The following is a 23,172-nucleotide window of genomic DNA, read 5'->3' on the forward strand; positions in this document are numbered from 1 at the left end:
TGGGGCATCAGGAAAAAGGCTTGTCCGGAGAAGAAAAGGTGAGCGCTACCATCAGTCCTGTGTCATGCCAACAGTAAAGCATCCTGAGACCATTCATGTGTGGGGTTGCTTCTCATCCAAGGGAGTGGGCTCACTCACAATTTTGCCCCAAAACACAGCCATGAATAAAGAATGGTACCAAAACACCCTCCAACAGCAACTTCTTCCAACAATCCAACAACAGTTTGGTGAAGAACAATGCATTTTCCAGCACGATGGAGCACCGTGCCATAAGGCAAAAGTGATAACTAAGGCCTCTTTCACACTTGCGTTGTCCGGATCCGGCGTGTACTCCACTTGCCGGAATTACACGCCGGATCCGGAAAAACGCAAGTGTACTGAAAGCATTTGAAGACGGATCCGTCTTCAAAATGCTTTCAGTGTTACTATGGCACCCAGGACGCTATTAAAGTCCTGGTTGCCATAGTAGTAGTGGGGAGCGGGGGAGCAGTATACTTACCATCTGTGCGGCTCCCGGGGCGCTCCAGAGTGACGTCAGAGCGCCCCATGCGCATGGATGATGTGCCATGCAATCACGTCATCCATGAGCGTGGGGCGCCCTGACGTCACTCTGGAGCGCCCCGGGAGCCGCACGGATGGTAAGTATGCTGCTCCCCCGCTCCCAGCTACACTTTACCATGGCTGCCAGGACTTTAGCGTCCCGGCAGCCATGGTAACCACTCTAAAAAAGCTAAACGTCGTATCCGGCAATGCGCCGAAACGACGTTTAGCTTAAGGCCGGATCCAGATCAATGCCTTTTAATGGGCATTCATTCTGGATCCGGCCTTGCAGCAAGTCTTCAGTTTTTTTGGCCGGAGCAAAAAGCGCAGCATGCTGCGGTATTTTCTCCGGCCAAAAAACGTTCCGTTCCGGAACTGAAGACATCCTGATGCATCCTGAACGGATTTCACTCCATTCAGAATGCATTAGGATAATCCTGACGACGGAACTCTATGCCGGAAGACAATAACGCAGGTGTGAAAGAGCCCTAAGTGGCTCGGGGACCAAAACATTGACATTTTGGGTCCTTGGCCTGGAAACTCCCCAGATCTTAATCCCATTGAGAACTTGTGGTCAATCCTCAAGAGGCGGGTGGACAAACAAAAACCCAATAATTCTGACAAACTCCAAGAAGTGATTATGAAAGAATGGGTTGCTATCAGTCAGGAATTGGCCCAGAAGTGGATTGAGAGCATGCCCAGTCGAATTGCAGAGGTCCTGAAAAAGGAAGGGCCAACACTGCAAATACTGACTCTTTGCATAAATGTCATGTAATTGTCAATAAAAGCCTTTGAAACGTATGACGTGTGTGTAATTATATTTCACTACATCACAGAAACAACTGAAACAAAGATCTAAAAGCAGTTTAGCAGCAAACTTTGTGAAAACTAATATTTGTGTCATTCCCAAAACTTTTGGCCACGACTGTAGACACCCTGAGGTGGCCCTACAGCGGAAACCCCCAAAAAGTGATCCCATTCCGGAAACTACACACCTCAAGGAATATTTCAAAGTGTGTAGTAAGCACTTAGACTCATTAGGGGTTTCACAGAATTAGGAAACGATTGGCTAAGAAAATGAAAAATTAATTTTGTTCCAGAAAAAGTTGCTTTACACCCACATTTTTCACTTTCACAAGGGGAAACAGGACAAAAAGGCACACCACATTCTGTTCCCCATTCCCCCCCCCCCCCCCCCCGAATACAACAACACCCCATATGTGCTCAAAAAATTATGTATAGGCGCATGGCAGGGTTCAAAAAGGAAGTAGAGCCATAGGGCTTTTGGAGAGCTAGCATTGGCTTTTGGGAGCTAGGTTGCACATGAAGAAACCCTGAGGTGGCCCTAGAGTGGAAGCCCCCAAAAAGTTACCCCATTCCGGAAATTACACCCCTCAAGTAATATTTCAAGGTGTGTAGTGAGTAGTGTTGAGCGGCAGGGGCTATATCCAAATTTGCGATATTGCACGAATATTTTGTAGAATATTCGTCATATATTCGCAAATTTCGAGAATTCAAGATTATTTTATTGAATGCGATAAATCGGCAATGTATAAATTGCGTAATGCGAATTCATAACATGAAATACAGACGTGGCTCACTTTGGCTACATTTTTCAAGCTGGTATAAGTTTCCTGAGACTGGAGAAAATGATTGGCATGGCAGAACATTAAAGTTGCTTTACGGTCAGGTCCATAAATATGGGGACATCGGCACAATTCTAACATTTTTAGCTCTATACACCACCACAATGGATTTTAAATGAAACGAACGAGATGTGCAGACTGTCAGCTTTTACCCCTTCCTGACACATGACGTACTAGTACGTCATGAAAGTCGGTGACTTACCGCATCGTGACGTAATAGTACATCATAGATAACTCCGGTCACCGCGGCGAATCGCGCGGTGACCGGAGTAAGCTGACTGCACTAATCGGCAGTCAGCCATCTTAGATGAAGATGAGGAGGAGTTTTTCCGCCGCCCCCCCCCCGCAGCCCCGATCGCTGAGATTGGCTGGCTAGTGAAGACCAGCCCATCACAGCGTCGGCAATGAATGGAGCTGCAGGGGGGATCGGCTAGAGGTGGCTGATGACATCAGCCCATGTCTCCTCCTAGGTCAGGGAGGGGACACCAGACACAGGTGTCCCTTCCCAGAGCTGCGATTGACTGAAGCAACGCTCCAGCCCATGGCAGCGCTATACAAGTATCATCCCATCTGTGGTGCTGCTGGTTGCTGGGACGGAGGTGATTGGGGCTGATTACATCAGCCCATGTAACCTCCGAGGTCTGGGAGGGGACATCAGACACTGTTGTTCCCTCCCAGCGCTGTGATTGTCTGGAACAACGCTCCAGCCAATGGCAGCGCTATGCAGCAGAAAGAATCATTGGTGCCTCTCTGCAGGCAGCCATTCTAGCTTGGTGACTGCTTGCAGAGAGGACCTGTGCTCTTCTGTGCTGCTCGTTGTCGGCTGGGACTTGTGGTACTACCACATAAATCGCAGCTTTTCATTTAGAGCTTTTTAGAAGAAGAAGAAGAAAAAGAACAACATCTGGAACAGCTGTAGTGATCTTTGGCTCATCTGCAGCTGTTTCAGATCCCCATTCCCTGCCCTCCCCTCCCCCTTCACCCCCCCTCTCCGTCCTTTTTTGGAGGGGGTTTTGGCATTTTTGGGCTTTTTTTTGGCTCTGCACCACTTTTTCAGTGTGCAATTTTAGTTAGTAGTATTTTTAATCTTTGAACCTGCACACGTGCCGTCTGCGTGCGTGGGTCCTGCACCTGTCAATTACTGACTGCGTCTGCTCAGGTTTAGTGCCTTTTTTTTTTTAGCCTTTTTTTTCAAAATTTTTATCTAATTCTTTCACTTATCTTTTTCTTTCTCTTTTTTTCTTTATCATACATTTTATTTTAATTACGGTAATTCATTACAAGCCCCCTCACGTGTTAAATCACCACATACACCCCCCTGACACTTTTCACTTTACATACACCAATAAAAATAAAAATGTCCAGTTCATCCCAGAGAATGTACTCCGCTGAAGAGGCATACGCCATCGTTGCCTCTGAAACGGAGTCTGCAAGTGAGGGAGAAGAGGATGCCGCATTCCTCTACTCCTCAACTCCTTCATCATCATCCGGTAATGAGGGACCCTCAAGGAGACGCCCCAGGAGAGATGAAGTAGCCCCCCCAGTGATCCCCTATGGTCCACACTGCCTGAGGATTATAAGCCCCAAATTCCAGAGTTTGTGGGAAACTCTGGAATCCAGATTGACTGCATGAGCTTCACAGAAATAGATTTTTTCAAAATCTATTTCAAATTTGTACGCCCAGCAGTTTATTTCTCAAAACCCAACATCCTCATATGCTAGACCCCTGTAAATGCAGCAGACATTATGAAGTTTTAGGGGCTGTTGCTGCATATGGGCCTTGTAAAAAAAAAAAATATATGAAATGAGACAATATTGGAGTTCAGGTGTCTTGTACCACACTCCACTTTACAATATGGCCATGTCCCGCTCAAGATTTGAATCCATTTTGAAATTCCTACATTACAATGATAATGCACAGTGCCCCCCCGACCCAAATTTTGACCGTCTATTCAAAATAAGACCCCTTCTGGAGCACCTCTACTCAAAATCTACAGAGGTGTTCACCCCAGCAAAAGAAATTAGCATAGACGAGTCCCTTGTACATTTTAAAGGAAGGGTTAAATTTCGCCAGTACCTGCCCAGCAAGCGGGCACAGTACGGAATAAAAATGTACAAGCTGTGCGAGAGTACCTCTGGGTACACCTACAGGTTCCGGGTTTATGAGAGGAAAGATTCCCAGATACCACCCCCTGAATGCCCCCCTGTCCTAGGAGTTACTGGCAAGATTGTGTGGGACTTACTGCACCCACTGCTGGATAATGGTTATCATGTAGATAACTATTACACCAGCATACCCCTATTCATGTCCCTAAAAGCCCGAGGTACTGTGGCTTGCGAAAAAATCTGAGAGGGCTCCCTAGATCCCTGATAGGGCAACTGCTCTGAAAAGGTGACAGTAAGGCTCTCCCACCACTACCCCTGTCAACAAGCCTGACTGCATCCTTGATTACAACAGGCACATGGGAGGGGTTGATCTGTCCGATCAAGTTCTGAAGCCCTACAGTGCCATGCGTAAAACTAAGGTGTGGTACAAAAAGCTTGCCATATACAGACGTGGACAAAATTGTTGGTACCCTTTGGTCAATGAAAGAAAAAGTCACAATGGTCACAGAAATAACTTTAATCTGACAAAAGTAATAATAAATTAAAATTCTATAAATGTTAACCAATGAAAGTCAGACATTGTTTTTCAACCATGCTTCAACAGAATTATGTAAAAAAATAAACTCATGAAACAGGCATGGACAAAAATGATGGTACCCCTAATTTAATATTTTGTTGCGCAACCTTTTGAGGCAATCACTGCAATCAAACGCTTCCTGTAACTGTCAATGAGACATCTGCACCTCTCAGCAGGTATTTTGGCCCACTCCTCATGAGCAAACTGCTCCAGTTGTGTCCGGTTTGAAGGGTGCCTTTTCCAGACTGCATGTTTCAGCTCCTTCCAAAGATGCTCAATAGGATTGAGGTCAGGGCTCATAGAAGGCCACTTTAGAATAGTCCAATTTTTTCCTCTTAGCCATTCTTGGGTGTTTTTAGCGGTGTGTTTTGGGTCATTGTCCTGTTGCAAGACCCATGACCTGCGACTGAGACCAAGCTTTCTGACACTGGCTAGTACATTTCTCTCTAGAATTCCTTGATAGTCTTGAGATTTCATTGTACCCTGCACAGATTCAAGACACCCTGTGCCAGACGCAGCAAAGCAGCCCCAGAACATAACAGAGCCTCCTCCATGTTTCACAGTAGGGACAGTGTTCTTTTCTTGATATGCTTCATTTTTTCGTCTGTGAACATACAGCTGATGTGCCTTGGCAAAAACTTCGATTTTTGTCTCATCTGTCCACAGGACATTCTCCCAGAAGCTTTGTGGCTTGTCAACATGTAGTTTGGCATATTCCAGTCTTGCTTTTTTATGATTCGTTTTCAACAATGGTGTCCTCCTTGGTCGTCTCCCATGTAGTCCACTTTGGCTCAAACAACGACGGATGGTGCGATCTGACACTGATGTTCCTTGAGCATGAAGTTCACCTTGAATCTCTTTAGAAGTCTTTCTAGGCTCTTTTGTTACCATTCGGATTATCCGTCTCTTAGATTTGTCATCAATTTTCCTCCTGCGGCCACGTCCAGGGAGGTTGGCTACAGTCCCATGGATCTTAAACTTATGAATAATATGTGCAACTGTACTCACAGGAACATCTAGTTGCTTGGAGATGGTCTTATAGCCTTTACCTTTAACATGCTTGTCTATAATTTTCTTTCTGATCTCTTGAGACAGCTCTTTCCTTTGCTTCCTCTGGTCCATGTCGAGTGTGGTACACACCATATCACCAAACAACACAGTGATTACCTGGAGCCATATATATAGGCCCAATGGCTGATTACAAGGTTGTAGACACCTGTGATGCTAATTAGTGGACACACCTTGAATTAACATGTCCCTTTGGTCACATTATGTTCTGTGTTTTCTAGGGGTACCATCATTTTTGTCCATGCCTGTTTCATGAGTTTATTTTTTTACATAATTCTGTTGAAGCATGGTTGAAAAACAATGTCTGACTTTCATTGGTTAACATTTATAGAATTTTAATTTATTATTACTTTTGTCAGATTAAAGTTATTTCTGTGACCATTGTGACTTTTTCTTTCATTGACCAAAGGGTACCAACAATTTTGTCCACGTCTGTACATTGTACAGATGGCAATGCACAATGCGTACATTTTACATCGAACTGCGGGCCACACAGGAACTTTCCTTCAGTTCCAAGGGGTCGGTAATCAAGGCCCTAATTTTCCAAAGTCAGTAAGGGGAGGGCCCGAGTAATTCAGGTGGTCATGGGGTCCGTGTTGTACCAGGACAACATTTCCCTGGTGAAGTGCCACAAACAGCAAAGAGGGGAAAGACCCAAAAAAGATGTCGGGTTTGTTAGAAAAGGGGAATACGAAAGGACACCATTTATCAATGCGACACCTGCCCTGATAAACCAGTCCTCTGCATGAAGGAATGCTTCCGAACCTACCACTCATCCATGGATTTTTAATGTCATTCTTTATGCTCCCTGTAATATTTCCATATCTCTGATTTAGTCCACCTCACTTGCATAACCACTTTCCAACAACCACTACATAATCTTTTCTGTGAGACACCTGTTTAGTAAAAAGTACCCTTTCCAACACTTAAAATGTCCGTACAGGGGTGCGGTTTCCAAAATGGGGTCACTTTTTGGGGTTTTTCATTTCTGGGGACCTTTAGAAAAAATGTTAATGTGACATGGTAGCTAAAATCCATGTCTGCCAATTCAGGCCTGCAAAAAACATATTTTGCACTTTGCCTTTAGCGGCCTGCTGTGCGCCAATATAGCAGGCTACGAGCATAGGGGGTGTTTGCAAAATGGGGAGAAAATGGGGAACATATACTGGGGTGTATTTTCTCCTTTAACCCCTTGTGAAAGTTAAAAGTTGGGGTCTGCTAGTACTTTTTCATTTTTACAAATGTGTTGTCACGGGTAGAGTAATGGGTATCAAGATAGAGTGGAGGTGCACCCCCCCTAAGCTGCCACCCGGTCCCCTGTCCCTGCCTACTTGCACCACCCGCCCTAGGTGACGGAGCGCAACTGGGCGACAGTCCCTAACCTACTAAGTGCAAGCAGAGAGAAAGGGACAGCAGGGAAGAGGATAGCCAGTGAGAAGTTACAATAAGCGGACAAGAGGTAGGACAAAAACAGAAGGGCGAGGCAGGTCAACTAGCCGAGGTCAGTCCAGGAGGTCACGTCAGAACAAGGGAAGAGGCAAAGACAAATCCGTAAACAAGCCGAGGTCAAAATCCGAGAGGTAGCGTCAAGGTACAGGGAGCAGGCAGAAGAGGTGTCAAGAGGCAGATCAAGGTTCAATTCCAGAGGTAGCTTAATAACAATAAAGTACACAGCCTATAGGACAAAAATCACAGGCAACCTGTAGCCAGCAGGCCGCATGTATTTATAGTGGGGAGTGAGGGTCATGTGATGTGGCCAGTGTCACATGACCGACAGACAGACAAGTCGAGCACCGAGTGATCAGCTCGGCGCTCAAGGCAGACCTAGGAGCAGGGAGCCTCCCAGCTAGCAAAGCCGCCCTGGGAACGAGGCTGAACACAGATCCTCGCTCCCGAAGCTAAGCAGCAGGTCTGCGGCTAATGGGAGACCGAGTGCACCTTTGGATCCCTGTTACATGTGTGCTTTGAAATCCTCTCTCTAGTATTTCTGCATTCTGTGAGACACCTGTTTGGTCAAAAGTACCCTTTCCACCACTTAAAATGTCTGTACGGGGGTGCTCTTTCCAAAATGGGGTCACTTCTTGGGGGTTTTTCATTTCTGGGGACCTCTGGAAAAAATTTTAAATGCGACAAGGCAGCTAAAATCCATGTCTGCCAATTCAGGCCTGCCAAAAAACATATTTTGCACTTTGCCTTTAGCGGCCTGCTGTGCGCCAATACAGCAGGCTACGAGCACATACAGGGTGTTTGCAAAATGGGAAGAAAATGGGGAACATATACTGGGGTGCATTTTCTCATTTAACCCCTTGTGAAAGTGAAAAATTGGGGTCTGCTAGTACTTTTTCATTTTTACAAATGTGTGCTTTGAAATCCTCTCTAGAATTTCTGCCTTCTGGGAGACATCTGTTTGGTAAAAAGTACCCTTTCCACACTTAAAATGTTCGTAAGGGGGTTCTCTTTCCGAAATGGGGTCACTTTTGGAGATTTTTCATTTCTGGGGACCTCTGGAAATTTTTTTAATGTGACATGGCAGCTAAAATCCATGTCTGCCAATTCAGGTCAGCAAAATCCATATTTAGCGGTTTGAGTCTAGAACCCTGCCATGCGTCCATACATAATTTTATGAGCACATATTGGATGTTGGCGTAATCGGGGGGAAATGGGGAACAATTTGTGGGGTGCATTTTGTCCTGCTTCCCTTTGTGAAAGTGAAAAATGTGGGTGTAAAGCTACTTTTTATGGAAAAAGTTGTAATTTTTCATTTTCATAGCCAAGCGTTTCCTAATTCTGTGAAACGCCCGATGGGTCAAAGTGCTCACTACACACCTTGAAATATTCCTTGAGGGGTGTTGTTTCCGGAATGGGGTCACTTTTTGGGGGTTTCCACTCTAGGGTACCTCAGGGTGTGTTCAATTGCAAGATGGTGCCTGTGAATTATTCCAGTGAAATCTGCCTTCCAGAAGCCATTTGGTACTCCTTTCCTTCTGACCCCTGTGGTACGCCCATATAGCAGTATACAAGCACATATGGGGTATTGCTGTAATCAGGAGAAAATGGGCAATAAATTAGGGGGTACATTTTCTCCAGTTCCCCCTTTTAAAGGGGAAATATTTGGGGCTAAAGTCCATTTTTCTTGAAAATTTTATATTTTTTCATTTTCACAGCCAATTCCATGCTTTACATTTGAGGAAAAGTTCTCACTACACATCTTGAAATATTCCTTGAAGGGTGTAGTTTCCAGAATGGGGTCATTTTTAGGGGATTTCCACTGTAGGGATACCTCAGGGTGTCGTTATATGCGACATAGCTCCCAAAAGTCAATCCTGCAAAATCTGTCCTCCAAAAGCCCTACGACGCTACTTCCCTTTTGGACCCTGCCATGCACCCATACATCATTTTATAAGAACATATTGGGTGTTAGCGTATTCGGGGGGGAAATGGGGAACACAATTTGGGGTGCATTTTGTCCTGCTTCCCCTTGTGAAAGTGAAAAATTTGGGTGTAAAGCAACTTTTTATGGAAAAAAATTGTAATTTTTTATTTTCATAGCCAAGCGTTTTCCTAATTCTGTGAAACGCCCGATGGGTCAAAGTGCTCACTACACACCTTGAAATATTCCTTGAGGGGTGTAGTTTCCAGAATAGGGGGACTTTTTGGGGGTTTCCACTGTAGGGCCACCTCAGGGTGTCTTCATATGCGACATAGCTCCCAATTACCATTCCAGCTAAATCCGCTCTCCAAAAACTCTATGGTGCTCCTTCCACTCTGAAGCCTGCTGTGCGCCCATACATCAGTTTTTGAGCAAACATAGGGGGTGTTTCTGTAAACCCCAGATTCAGGGTAATAGATTTTTAGTTTTGTTTGGCTGTTAACCCTTGCTTTGCTACTGGAACAAATGGATTAAAATGAAAAATCTGCCAAAAAAGTGAAATTCAGAAATTGAATCTCCATTTGCCATTCACTCTTGTGGAACATCTAAAGGGTTAAACAAAGTTTGTAAAAATCAGTTTTGAATACCTTGAGGGTGTAGTTTCTAAAATGGGGTGATTTATGGGTGGTTTCTAATATGTAAGCCCCAGAAAGTGACTTCATAACTGAATTGAACATGAAAAATTAGGCTGGTTTCACACGGGCGTTGCGGATTAGTTCCGGATGCGTTCAGGGTGCATTCAGTGAAACTCGCACTATTTTGCAACCAAGTTCAGTCAGTTTTGTCTGCGATTGCGTTTATTTGTTCAGCACAATGCGTTTTTGATGCGTTTTTCACGCGCGTGATAAAAAACTGAATGTTTACAAACAACATCTCTTAGCCACCATCAGTGAAAAACGCTGAATATAGAACATGCTGCAATTTTCGCGCAACGCAGAACTGATGCGTGAAAAACAACGCTCATGTACACAGACCCATTGAAATGAATGGGTCAGGATTCAGTGCGGGTGCTATGCTCGTGTGAAAGGGACCTTAGGGTTTTGGAAATATTGTTAAAAATTTTAAGATTTGCTTCTAAACTTCTAAGCCTTCTAACGTCCCCAAAAAATAAAATTTTATTTTCAAAATGATCCAAACATGGTCCCCGGGGCAGGAGGACGGGGTCGTGCATTGGATCACCCACCATCATCCTTCCCGGTGCTTGAGTATTAGTTACCGAAGCGGCGGGCAAGATGTCGCACTTAGTGCTGCGGGATGAGAACCAGGAGAACGTCCAGCCTAGGAAGCAGCTTACCGGCCAGCATGCCCCGCCAGGCCGCACCGTGCTGGGGGTGCTGCAGGAGAACCGGGGGCAGCGGGCCCAGAGCAGAGGAGGCAAACAGCAGGCACCGATCCTTGCCGCACATAATCCCCTCGGCCTCAACGGTGAGAACTACGGCAGAATCCCGGCAGGGAAGGCGGCTGGGAAACAGTCTTCCTTTGCCATTCATGTTGATGAACCGGACTGTGCAAACCACAAGAAGCCGGCTGTCCCCAAGAAGCCTGTGCACGATGAGCACCTGAAACAGCTGAACTCTGTAGTCATTTCTCTTGGCCAGCGGCAGCCGCTGGCACCTATAGCACTGCCAGAGAATGTCAGCTTTGATTCCCCAATGGATATGTCAATTGTGGATGAAGAGGAAAAGACAGTCAGTAGTAAAGAAGTTCCAGACTACGTGGAAGACATTCACACTTACCTTAGGGAAATGGAGATAAAATGTAAGCCAAAATCGGGCTACATGCAGAAACAACCTGACATAACGAATAACATGCGTGCCATCCTTGTTGACTGGTTAGTTGAAGTTGGGGAAGAGTACAAGTTGCAGACGGAAACCCTGTACCTGGCTGTAAACTACATTGACCGATTCCTGTCTTTAATGTCTGTTCTGAGAGGAAAGCTTCAACTGGGTTGGCACTGCTGCTATGCTCCTGGCCTCTAAGTTTGAGGAGATCTACCCACCAGAAGTGGCAGAATTTGTATACATAACTGATGACACTTATAACAAGAAACAAGTCCTCAAAATGGAACATCTGGTGCTAAAAGTTCTGTCTTTTGACCTTGCTGCTCCAACCATCCTCCAATACCTCAATCAGTACTTCAGGCACCACCCAGTGTCTTCAAAGATGGAAAGCTTGTGCTTGTATTTGGGAGAGCTCAGTCTGATTGATTCGGACCCCTTCCTTAGATATCTACCCTCAATCACTTCTGCATCAGCTTTTATCATCGCCAACCATATAATTAATGAGGAGACCTGGCCACAGTCATTGACCAAATTCACAGGATACACATTGGAAAGTCTTAAACCTTGTATACTGGATCTCTATCAAACCTACCTCTCTGCGGCATCCCATCAACAATAGGCTGTCCGTGAGAAATACAAGAGCGCAAAGTATCATGCTGTATCTACTATTGAACCTCCAGAGTCAGTCTATATTCTCATAACCTTACCAGACGGACTTTTAATGTATATTTACAAAGCACATGATGTACAGTTTTTCTATCCTTTTTGTATTGCTACTGGGTATCCATACTGATCTCTATGGCAGAATTATGATACAGAGTTTTAGATTTTTATTGGTTTTAAGTTTTTGTAAATTTATGTACTTAATCTTGTTTTTAGATCACTTAGCTATGCTTTTATAATGCTGTGTGCAGTTTGCATTAACAAAGCAGTTGGCATATTTGTTAACTATATTATCGCTGTTATTGACAATAAATGTTTAAACTGCAAAAAAAAATAAAAAATGATCCAAACATGAAGTAGACATATAAGGAATGTAAAGTAATTACTATTTTTGGAGTTATTACTATCTATTATAAAAGTAGAGAAATAGAAATTTGGAAATTTGCTAATTTTTCAACATTTTTGGTAAATTTGGTATTTTTTTTTATAAATAAAAAATATTTTTTTTTACTCCATTTCACCAGTGTCATGAAGTACAATATGTGACGAGAAAACAATCTCAGAATGGCCTGGATAAGTCAAAGTGTTTTAAAGTTATTACCACATAAAGTGACACTGGTCAGATTTTCAAAAAGTGGCCTGGGCAGGAAGGTGAAAACAGGCCCGGGGTTGAAGGGGTTAATCTGAGGGTATTTACATCCAAATCAACAGTTTGCATATGTGCCTCCCATTTGTTAAAAAAAACAAAAGTAACTTATTGTCTTCTCAGCTGTTCCATGGCCAGGTGTGTGTTATTCCCTCATTATCCCAATTACAATGAGCAGATAAAAGGTCCAGAGTTCATTTTAAGGCCACTTTCACACTAGCGTTTTTCTTTTCCGGCGCTGAGTTCCGTCCAAGGGGCTCAAATCCGGAAAAGAACTGATCAGTTTTATCCTAATGCATTCTGAATGGGGAGTCCGTCCCTCAGGATGTCTTCAGTTCAGTCTTTTTGACTGATCAGGCTTTTCAGAAAACTGTAGCATGCAGTATTTTTACTTCCGGCCAAAAAGCCTGAACACTTTGACTGAACGCCTGATCAGGCTTTTTTCCCATTGACTTGCATTAACGCCGGATCCGGCGCCGTGTGTTCAGTCAAAACGGATCCGGCTTTTGCATGTTAAACCCGAAAAATAGGGAAAAAACAGTTAAAGTCCATAAATGGCGGATCCGTTTTTTCCAATGCATTTTTCCATTGTGATCGAAAGCCTGATCAGGATTCAAATGTAATCAGTTTTCACACGTTTTTCCAGATACGGCGGGCAGTTCCGGTGTCGGAATTGAACGCCGGATTCAAACAACGCTAGTGTGAAAGTAGCCTAAGTGTGCTATTTGGATTTGGAATCTGTTGCTGTCAACTCTCAAGATGAGATCCAAAGAGCTGTCACTATCAGTGAAGCAAGCCATCATTAGGCTGAAAAAACACAACAAACCCATCACAGAGATAGCAAAAACATCAGGCATGGCCAAAACAACTGTTTGGAACATTCTTACAAAGAAGGAACGCACCGGTGAGCTCAGCAACACCAAAAGACCTGGAAGACCACAGAAACGCGCGTCGAGGTAGCGCCATCCTGGTCGGTATAGCACACAGTCTCTGCCTTTCAGTCTTATCAGCACCGGGTTTAGGTGACTTTTTACACCTGGTGACCACTTTAGCATGTTGTATATACGTTCTTTGAGCTTCTTGACAAAAAAGGTTAATATTAACTGAGACTCATCTCCTATATGTATAACTTATCTTATATCTAGATATGCTGTTATTACATTATATTGTGATACGGTTACTACTTTTTGCAAGTGTGCAGTGCCAGGATGGCGTTTTTTGTCACTCGATCATTATTTTATAGCTTATTATACATATTTTAATTATATTACAATAAAAATGATATGTTTTAAAATGGTACTGTGTGAGCTCTCCTTTCTATTTTCTTGCTTGATCAGTATAATTCAGTAGATACAGGTCAGGTAGAGACACACAGCATTATAAATCAGTATAATTCAGTAGATACCGGTCAGGCAGAGACACACAGCATTATAAATCAGTATAATTCAGTAGATACAGGTCAGGCAGAGACACACAGCATTATAAATCAGTATAATTCAGTAGATACAGGTCAGGCAGAGACACACAGCATTATAAATCAGTATAATTCAGTAGATACAGGTCAGGCAGAGACACAGCATTATAAATCAGTATAATTCAGTAGATACAGGTCAGGCAGAGACACACAGCATTATAAATCTGTATAATTCAGTAGATACAGGTCAGGCAGAGACACACAGCATTATAAATCTGTATAATTCAGTAGATACAGGTCAGGCAGAGACACACAGCATTATAAATCTGTATAATTCAGTAGATACAGGTCAGGCAGAGACACACAGCATTATAAATCTGTATAATTCAGTAGATACGGGTCAGGCAGAGACACACAGCATTATAAATCTGTATAATTCAGTAGATACGGGTCAGGCAGAGACACACAGCATTATAAATCTGTATAATTCAGTAGATACGGGTCAGGCAGAGACACACAGCATTATAAATCTGTATAATTCAGTAGATACGGGTCAGGCAGAGACACACAGCATTATAAATCTGTATAATTCAGTAGATACGGGTCAGGCAGAGACACACAGCATTATAAATCAGTATAATTCAGTAGATACGGGTCAGGCAGAGACACACAGCATTATAAATCAGTATAATTCAGTAGATACGGGTCAGGCAGAGACACACAGCATTATAAATCAGTATAATTCAGTAGATACAGGTCAGGCAGAGACACACAGCATTATAAATCAGTATAATTCAGCAGATACAGGTCAGGCAGAGACACACAGCATTATAATTCAGTATAATGCCGTGCGCTTCTGGGAAACAAGCAGTGTCCAGAATGGGAAATCACGCTGACAAATGGAGCGTGATTTCTGCAGAGGACACGCCCATCTCTGAAAGGGGCCCTCGCTCTCTGGTTCTCAGCCCGGTACATCTGGAGGGAACCGACTGCTGCACTGAGAATGGACAGGACTGGAGTTTGGTGATCTCCATAAATGTCAGACAGACAATAGCAGAAGCCGAGGCTGGTGGAAAGACGGGGAAATCAGGAAAATGTCTCATTAATGATAATTTTGGAGTTGACTGTCCTGGTCCCATGTCACCCTCCAAACTGCTCTTTATTCACCCGTCCTACAAGTCTGCACCTTCACCTGGCGCCATCTTGTCTCCTGTATAACAGACCAGAGGTTCCAGTATGGCTTCTGTACATCCGGCATCTTCCTGTCTCCTAATACCCCCTATTCTGAGTCCGGCAGCCTCGTCCCGGTCACTAGAAGCCGACTGTACGGCTCCTTATACAAGCCTTCTACCCAATCACTGAGAGCCAGAACCTGAATGCTACACCGGCCTCAGGGGAGCCCGTACATTCTAGACAGGACCCTGATAGAAACAGCTGGAAAGGCCAAGAGCCCCCCAGCCCCCACTAACTATAGGACCTGGGGGGATTCAGCCCAATCCCAGCACTGACACTGGAAATAAAGGCAATCGCTGCCCGTCCCATTATAGTCACTGGGCTCCGGCAGAATGTTCCTCTAGTGTGAAACTAACGGAAGAGAAGTCACCGACCAAACACTGACTGTGTGACCGAGGCCTAATCCTGACAGACAGGAGGAAAGTACACATACCTCCACTGGAGACCAGAGACTGGTGGGCTAAAGGACCTTTCATGATGTCATGGCCATGTGATCATGTGTGGGAGGAGTCAGGCTCCAGGATGTGCTGCTGGAGGGGGTAAAGGACCTGTGGTGATGTCTGACCATGTGACTGTCTGTGGGAGGAGTCAGGCTCCAGGCTGTATTGCTGGAGGAGATAAACTAACCTGTGATGTCATGGCCATGTGACCATGTGTGGGAGGAGTCAGGGGTCACATGACCAGTTTCCACAGGAGCCTGCTGTGCTGGTTGGGTTGCTCCCTGCAGCCCATACATTCTAGGCAGTTCAGCAGTGAAGTGTCTAGAACAGGCATCCTTTGTAAAACTACAACTCCCACAATGCCCTGTTGTAGGCTGATACCTGTAGGCTGTTCAGGCATGCTGGGGGTTGTAGTTTTGCAACAGCTGGAGGGCCGCAGTTTGAGGATGCCTGGTCTAGAATGTGCATAGTTCTGGGAGTCTTGCACTGCAGCCCATACAGTCTAGACAGGAGGTGGGCAAACGTTTTGACTCGTGGGCCACAATCAGTTCATATATTGGACCCGGGGACCGGACCAAGAGTAGATGGATGGGGCGTTTGTGTGAATTAATATAAATTAAATTTAAGATTTTGTAACATTAAAGGTAGAAAAGCATAACTAGAGTTATTGTACAAAGCTTTTATGCAATGTATTTCTTTCATAACACAGTACAGTAGGTATAACTCACCTTCAATTTTAGTGGGAACAGTGTAGTTGGTCTCCCTTTTTTCAAAGTCTGGAGTTAGCTTTGTTGTTGCAATTCGCAGAATAGATACTGTGCCAGTATATAGGGCCCCCATAGTGCTTTCCCTCTTCTCCATGGTGTCCCCCATATTGTGCCAGTATATAGGGCCCCCATAGTGCTTTCCCTCTTCTCCATGGTGTCCCCCATATTGTGCCAGTATATAGGGCCCCCATAGTGCTTTCCCTCTTCTCCATGGTGTCCCCCATAATGTACCAGTATATAGGTCCCCCATAATGTACCAGTATATAGGGCCCCCATAGTGCTTTCCCTCTTCTCCATGGTGTCCCCCATATTGTGCCAGTATATAGGGCCCCCATAGTGATTTCCCTCTTCTCCATGGTGTCCCCCATAATGTACCAGTATATAGGTCCCCCATAATGTACCAGTATATAGGGCCCCCATAGTGCTTTCCCTCTTCTCCATGGTGTCCCCCATAATGTACCAGTATATAGGGCCCCCATAGTGCTTTCCCTCTTCTCCATGGTGTCCCCCATAATGTACCAGTATATAGGGCCCCCATAGTGCTTTCCCTCTTCTCCATGGTGTCCCCCATAATGTACCAGTATATAGGGCCCCCATAGTGCTTTCCCTCTTCTCCATGGTGTCCCCCATAATGTACCAGTATATAGGGCCCCCATAGTGCTTTCCCTCTTCTCCATGGTGTCCCCCATATTGTACCAGTATATAGGGCCCCCATAGTGCTTTCCCTCTTCTCCATGGTGTCCCCCATATTGTGCCAGTATATAGGGCCCCCATAGTGCTTTCCCTCTTCTCCATGGTGTCCCCCATATTGTGCCAGTATATAGGGCCCCCATAGTGCTTTCCCTCTTCTCCATGGTGTCCCCCATATTGTGCCAGTATATAGGGCCCCCATAGTGCTTTCCCTCTTCTCCATGGTGTCCCCCATAATGTACCAGTATATAGGTCCCCCATAATGTACCAGTATATAGGGCCCCCATAGTGCTTTCCCTCTTCTCCATGGTGTCCCCCATATTGTGCCAGTATATAGGGCCCCCATAGTGCTTTCCCTCTTCTCCATGGTGTCCCCCATAATGTACCAGTATATAGGTCCCCCATAATGTACCAGTATATAGGGCCCCCATAGTGCTTTCCCTCTTCTCCATGGTGTCCCCCATAATGTACCAGTATATAGGGCCCCCATAGTGCTTTCCCTCTTCTCCATGGTGTCCCCCATAATGTACCAGTATATAGGGCCCCCATAGTGCTTTCCCTCTTCTCCATGGTGTCCCCCATAATGTACCAGTATATAGGGCCCCCATAGTGCTTTCCCTCTTCTCCATGGTGTCCCCCATAATGTACCAGTATATAGGGCCCCCATAGTGCTTTCCCTCTTCTCCATGGTGTCCCCCATATTGTACCAGTATATAGGGCCCCCATAGTGCTTTCCCTCTTCTCCATGGTGTCCCCCATATTGTGCCAGTATATAGGGCCCCCATAGTGCTTTCCCTCTTCTCCATGGTGTCCCCCATATTGTGCCAGTATATAGGGCCCCCATAGTGCTTTCCCTCTTCTCCATGGTGTCCCCCATATTGTGCCAGTATATAGGGCCCCCATAGTGCTTTCCCTCTTCTCCATGGTGTCCCCCATAATGTACCAGTATATAGGTCCCCCATAATGTACCAGTATATAGGGCCCCCATAGTGCTTTCCCTCTTCTCCATGGTGTCCCCCATATTGTGCCAGTATATAGGGCCCCCATAGTGCTTTCCCTCTTCTCCATGGTGTCCCCCATAATGTACCAGTATATAGGTCCCCCATAATGTACCAGTATATAGGGCCCCCATAGTGCTTTCCCTCTTCTCCATGGTGTCCCCCATAATGTACCAGTATATAGGGCCCCCATAGTGCTTTCCCTCTTCTCCATGGTGTCCCCCATAATGTACCAGTATATAGGGCCCCCATAGTGCTTTCCCTCTTCTCCATGGTGTCCCCCATAATGTACCAGTATATAGGGCCCCCATAGTGCTTTCCCTCTTCTCCATGGTGTCCCCCATATTGTACCAGTATATAGGGCCCCCATAGTGCTTTCCCTCTTCTCCATGGTGTCCCCCATATTGTGCCAGTATATAGGGCCCCCATAGTGCTTTCCCTCTTCTCCATGGTGTCCCCCATATTGTGCCAGTATATAGGGCCCCCATAGTGCTTTCCCTCTTCTCCATGGTGTCCCCCATATTGTGCCAGTATATAGGGCCCCCATAGTGCTTTCCCTCTTCTCCATGGTGTCCCCCATATTGTACCAGTATATGGGGCCCCCATAGTGCTTTCCCTCTTCTCCATGGTGTCCCCCATAATGTACCAGTATATAGGGCCCCCATAGTGCTTTCCCTCTTCTCCATGGTGTCCCCCATAATGTACCAGTATATAGGGCACCCATAGTGCTTTCCCTCTTCTCCATGGTGTCCCCCATATTGTACCAGTATATAGGGCCCCCATAGTGCTTTCCCTCTTCTCCATGGTGTCCCCCATATTGTGCCAGTATATAGGGCCCCCATAGTGCTTTCCCTCTTCTTCATAGTGCCCCCATATTGTACCAGTATATAGGGCCCCCATAGTGCTTTCCCTCTTCTTCATAGTGCCCCCCGTATTGAGCCAGTATATAGGGCCCCCATAGTGCTTTCCCTCTTCTTCATAGTGCCCCCCATATTGTACCAGTATATAGGGTCCCCATAGTGCTTCCTGTCTTCTCCATAGTGGCCCCCATAGTGCTTTCCCTCTTCTCCATAGTGCCCCCATATTGTGTCAATATATAGGGCCCCCATAGTGCTTTCCCTTTTCTCCATAGTGTCCCCCATATTGTACCAATATATAGGGCCCCCCCCCCAGATTTTGGCAGTATTTAGGGCCCCCATAGTGCTTCGCCCTCTTCTCCATAGTGCCCCCCATATTGCGCCAGTGTATAGGGCCACCATAGTGCTTCCTGTCTTCTCCATAGTGGCTCCCATAGTGACCCCCCCCCCTATATTTTGGCATTATATAGGGCCCCCATAGTGCTTCCCGTCTTCTCCATAGTGGCCCCCATAGTGCTTCCCGTCTTCTCCGTAGTACCAATCCATATTGTGCCAGTATACAGGACTCCCACCCCCCTTCTTGCCACAGTATACTATAAATAATAAAAACATTGAACACATATACTTACCTTAAGCTGCTGTCAGTGATGCTATGCAGGCCTCTTCCGGCCTGTGTCCCGCTCTGTGCGGCTCAGGCAAAGCGATGATGTCATTGTGCCGCCTGCACTAGGCCTATAGCCTATCAGCGGAACTGGCAAGAGAGACTCCTCTCCCCTGCTCGTCCGCACCATTCATCTGTATCGGTGTCCTGAGGACGGTGACACAGATGAATATGGAGATGATTACTCTCACATACACACACTTTCATACATGCAGGCACTCTTACATACACCCTGTCATACATGCAGGTACTCTTACATACACACTGTCATACATGCAGGCACTCTTACATATACCCTGTCATACATGCAGGTACTCTTACATACACACTTTCATACATGCAGGCACTCTCACATACACACACTGTCATACATGCAGGCACTCTTACATACACCCTGTCATACATGCAGGCACTCTTACATACACCCTGTCATACATGCAAGCACTCTCACATACACACACTGTCATACATGCAGGCACTCTTACATACACACACTGTCATACATGCAGGCACTCTCACATACACACACTGTCATACATGCAGGCACTCTCACATACACACACTGTCATACATGCAGGCACTCTCACATACACACACTGTCATACATGCAGGCACTCTCACATACACACACTGTCATACATGCAGGCACTCTCACATACACACACTGTCATACATGCAGGCACTCTCACATACACACACTGTCATACATGCAGGCACTCTCACATACACAGACTGTCATACATGCAGGCACTCTCACATACACACACTGTCATACATGCAGGCACTCTTACATACACACACTGTCATACATGCAGGCACTCTTACATACACACACTGTCATACATGCAGGCACTCTCACATACACACACTGTCATACATGCAGGCACTCTTACATACACACACTGTCATACATGCAGGCACTCCCACATACACACACTGTCATACATGCAGGCATTCTCACATACACACTGTCATACATGCAGGCACTCTCACATACACAGACTGTCATACATGCAGGCACTCTCACATACACACACTATCATACATGCAGGCACTCTCACATACACAGACTGTCATACATGCAGGCACTCTCACATACACACACTGTCATACATGCAGGCACTCTCACATACACACACTGTCATACATGCAGGCACTCTCACATACACAGACTGTCATACATGCAGGCACTCCCACATACACACACTGTCATACATGCAGGTACTCTTACATACACAGACTGTCATACATGCAGGCACTCTCACATACACACACTGTCATACATGCAGGCACTCTCACATACACAGACTGTCATACATGCAGGCACTCTTACATACACAGACTGTCATACATGCAGGCACTCCCACATACACACACTGTCATACATGCAGGTACTCTTACATACACACACTGTCATACATGCAGGCACTCTCACATACACACTGTCATACATGCTGGCACTCTCACATACACACACTGTCATACATGCAGGCACTCCCACATACACACACTGTCATACATGCAGGTACTCTTACATACACACACTGTCATACATGCTGGCACTCTCACATACACACACTGTCATACATGCAGGCACTCTTACATACACACACTGTCATACATGCAGGCACTCTTACATACACACACTGTCATACATGCAGGCACTCTCACATACACACACTGTCATACATGCAGGCACTCTCACATACACACACTGTCATACATGCAGGCACTCTCACATACACACACTGTCATACATGCAGGCACTCTCACATACACACACTGTCATACATGCAGGCACTCTTACATACACACACTGTCATACATGCAGGCACTCTCACATACACAGACTGTCATACATGCAGGCACTCTCACATACACACACTGTCATACATGCAGGCACTCTCACATACACACACTGTCATACATGCAGGCACTTTCACATACACACACTGTCATACATGCAGGCACTCTCACATACATACACTGTCATACATGCAGGCACTCTCACATACACACACTGTCATACATGCAGGCACTCTCACATACACACACTGTCATACATGCAGGCACTCTTACATACACACACTGTCATACATGCAGGCACTCTTACATACACACACTGTCATACATGCAGGCACTCTTACATACACACACTGTCATACATGCAGGCACTCTTACATACACAGACTGTCATACATGCAGGCACTCTTACATACACACACTGTCATACATGCAGGTACTCTTACATACACACACTGTCATACATGCAGGCACTCTTACATACACCCTGTCATACATGCAGGCACTCTCACATACACACACTGTCATACATGCAGGCACTCTTACATACACACACTGTCATACATGCAGGCACTCTTACATACACACACTGTCATACATGCAGGTACTCTTACATACACCCTGTCATACATGCAGGCACTCTCACATACACACACTGTCATACATGCAGGCACTCTTACATACACACACTGTCATACATGCAGGCACTCCCACATACACACACTTTCATACATGCAGGCACTCTCACATACACACACTGTCATACATGCAGGCACTCTCACATACACACACTGTCATACATGCAGGCACTCTTACATACACACACAGTCATACATGCAGGCACTCTCACATACACACACTGTCATACATGCAGGCACTCTCACATACACACACTGTCATACATGCAGGTACTCTTACATACACCCTGTCATACATGCAGGCACTCTCAAATACACACACTGTCATACATGCAGGCACTCTCACATACACACTGTCATACATGCAGGCACTCTTACATACACACACTGTCATACATGCAGGCACTCTTACATACACACACTGTCATACATGCAGGCACTCTTACATACACACACTGTCATACATGCAGGCACTCTCACATACACACACTGTCATACATGCAGGCACTCACATACACACACTGTCATATGTGCAGGCACTCTTACATACACACACTGTCATACATGCAGGCACTCCCACATACACACACTTTCATACATGCAGGCACTCTCACATACACACACTGTCATACATGCAGGCACTCTCACATACACACACTGTCATACATGCAGGCACTCTTACATACACACACAGTCATACATGCAGGCACTCCCACATACACACACTTTCATACATACAGGCACTCTCACATACACACACTGTCATACATGCAGGCACTCTCACATACACACACTGTCATACATGCAGGTACTCTTACATACACCCTGTCATACATGCAGGCACTCTCACATACACACACTGTCATACATGCAGGCACTCTCACATACACACTGTCATACATGCAGGCACTCTTACATACACACACTGTCATACATGCAGGCACTCTCACATACACACACTGTCATACATGCAGGCACTCTTACATACACACACTGTCATACATGCAGGCACTCCCACATACACACACTTTCATACATACAGGCACTCTCACATACACACACTGTCATACATGCAGGCACTCTCACATACACACACTGTCATACATGCAGGTACTCTTACATACACACTGTCATACATGCAGGCACTCTCACATACACACACTGTCATACATGCAGGCACTCTCACATACACACTGTCATACATGCAGGCACTC

At 45.5% G+C, this 23,172-nt stretch overlaps 2 protein-coding genes across 2 annotated transcripts in view; one reads left to right on the forward strand and one right to left on the reverse strand.

Annotated features, from left to right (window-relative positions):
* Nucleotides 1–15,665, reverse strand: part of LOC122939921 (oocyte zinc finger protein XlCOF6-like) — a 79,499-nt gene extending 63,834 nt beyond the window's left edge. The window contains exon 1 of the mRNA XM_044296144.1: nucleotides 15,538–15,665. The gene's annotated coding sequence lies outside the window, so the exon portion shown is untranslated. The remainder of the gene's footprint in view (nucleotides 1–15,537) is intronic.
* Nucleotides 10,467–12,011, forward strand: LOC122939932 (cyclin-A2-like). The gene is given in 2 exon segments (XM_044296158.1): nucleotides 10,467–11,313; nucleotides 11,315–12,011. Coding segments are annotated over 2 exon segments (1,167 nt in total). The 5' UTR covers nucleotides 10,467–10,599; the 3' UTR covers nucleotides 11,768–12,011.
* Nucleotides 15,666–23,172: the final 7,507 nt, after the last annotated feature.

Source organism: Bufo gargarizans, chromosome 6 (assembly GCF_014858855.1).
Source record: "Bufo gargarizans isolate SCDJY-AF-19 chromosome 6, ASM1485885v1, whole genome shotgun sequence".
Classification (NCBI taxonomy): Eukaryota; Metazoa; Chordata; class Amphibia; order Anura; family Bufonidae; genus Bufo; species Bufo gargarizans.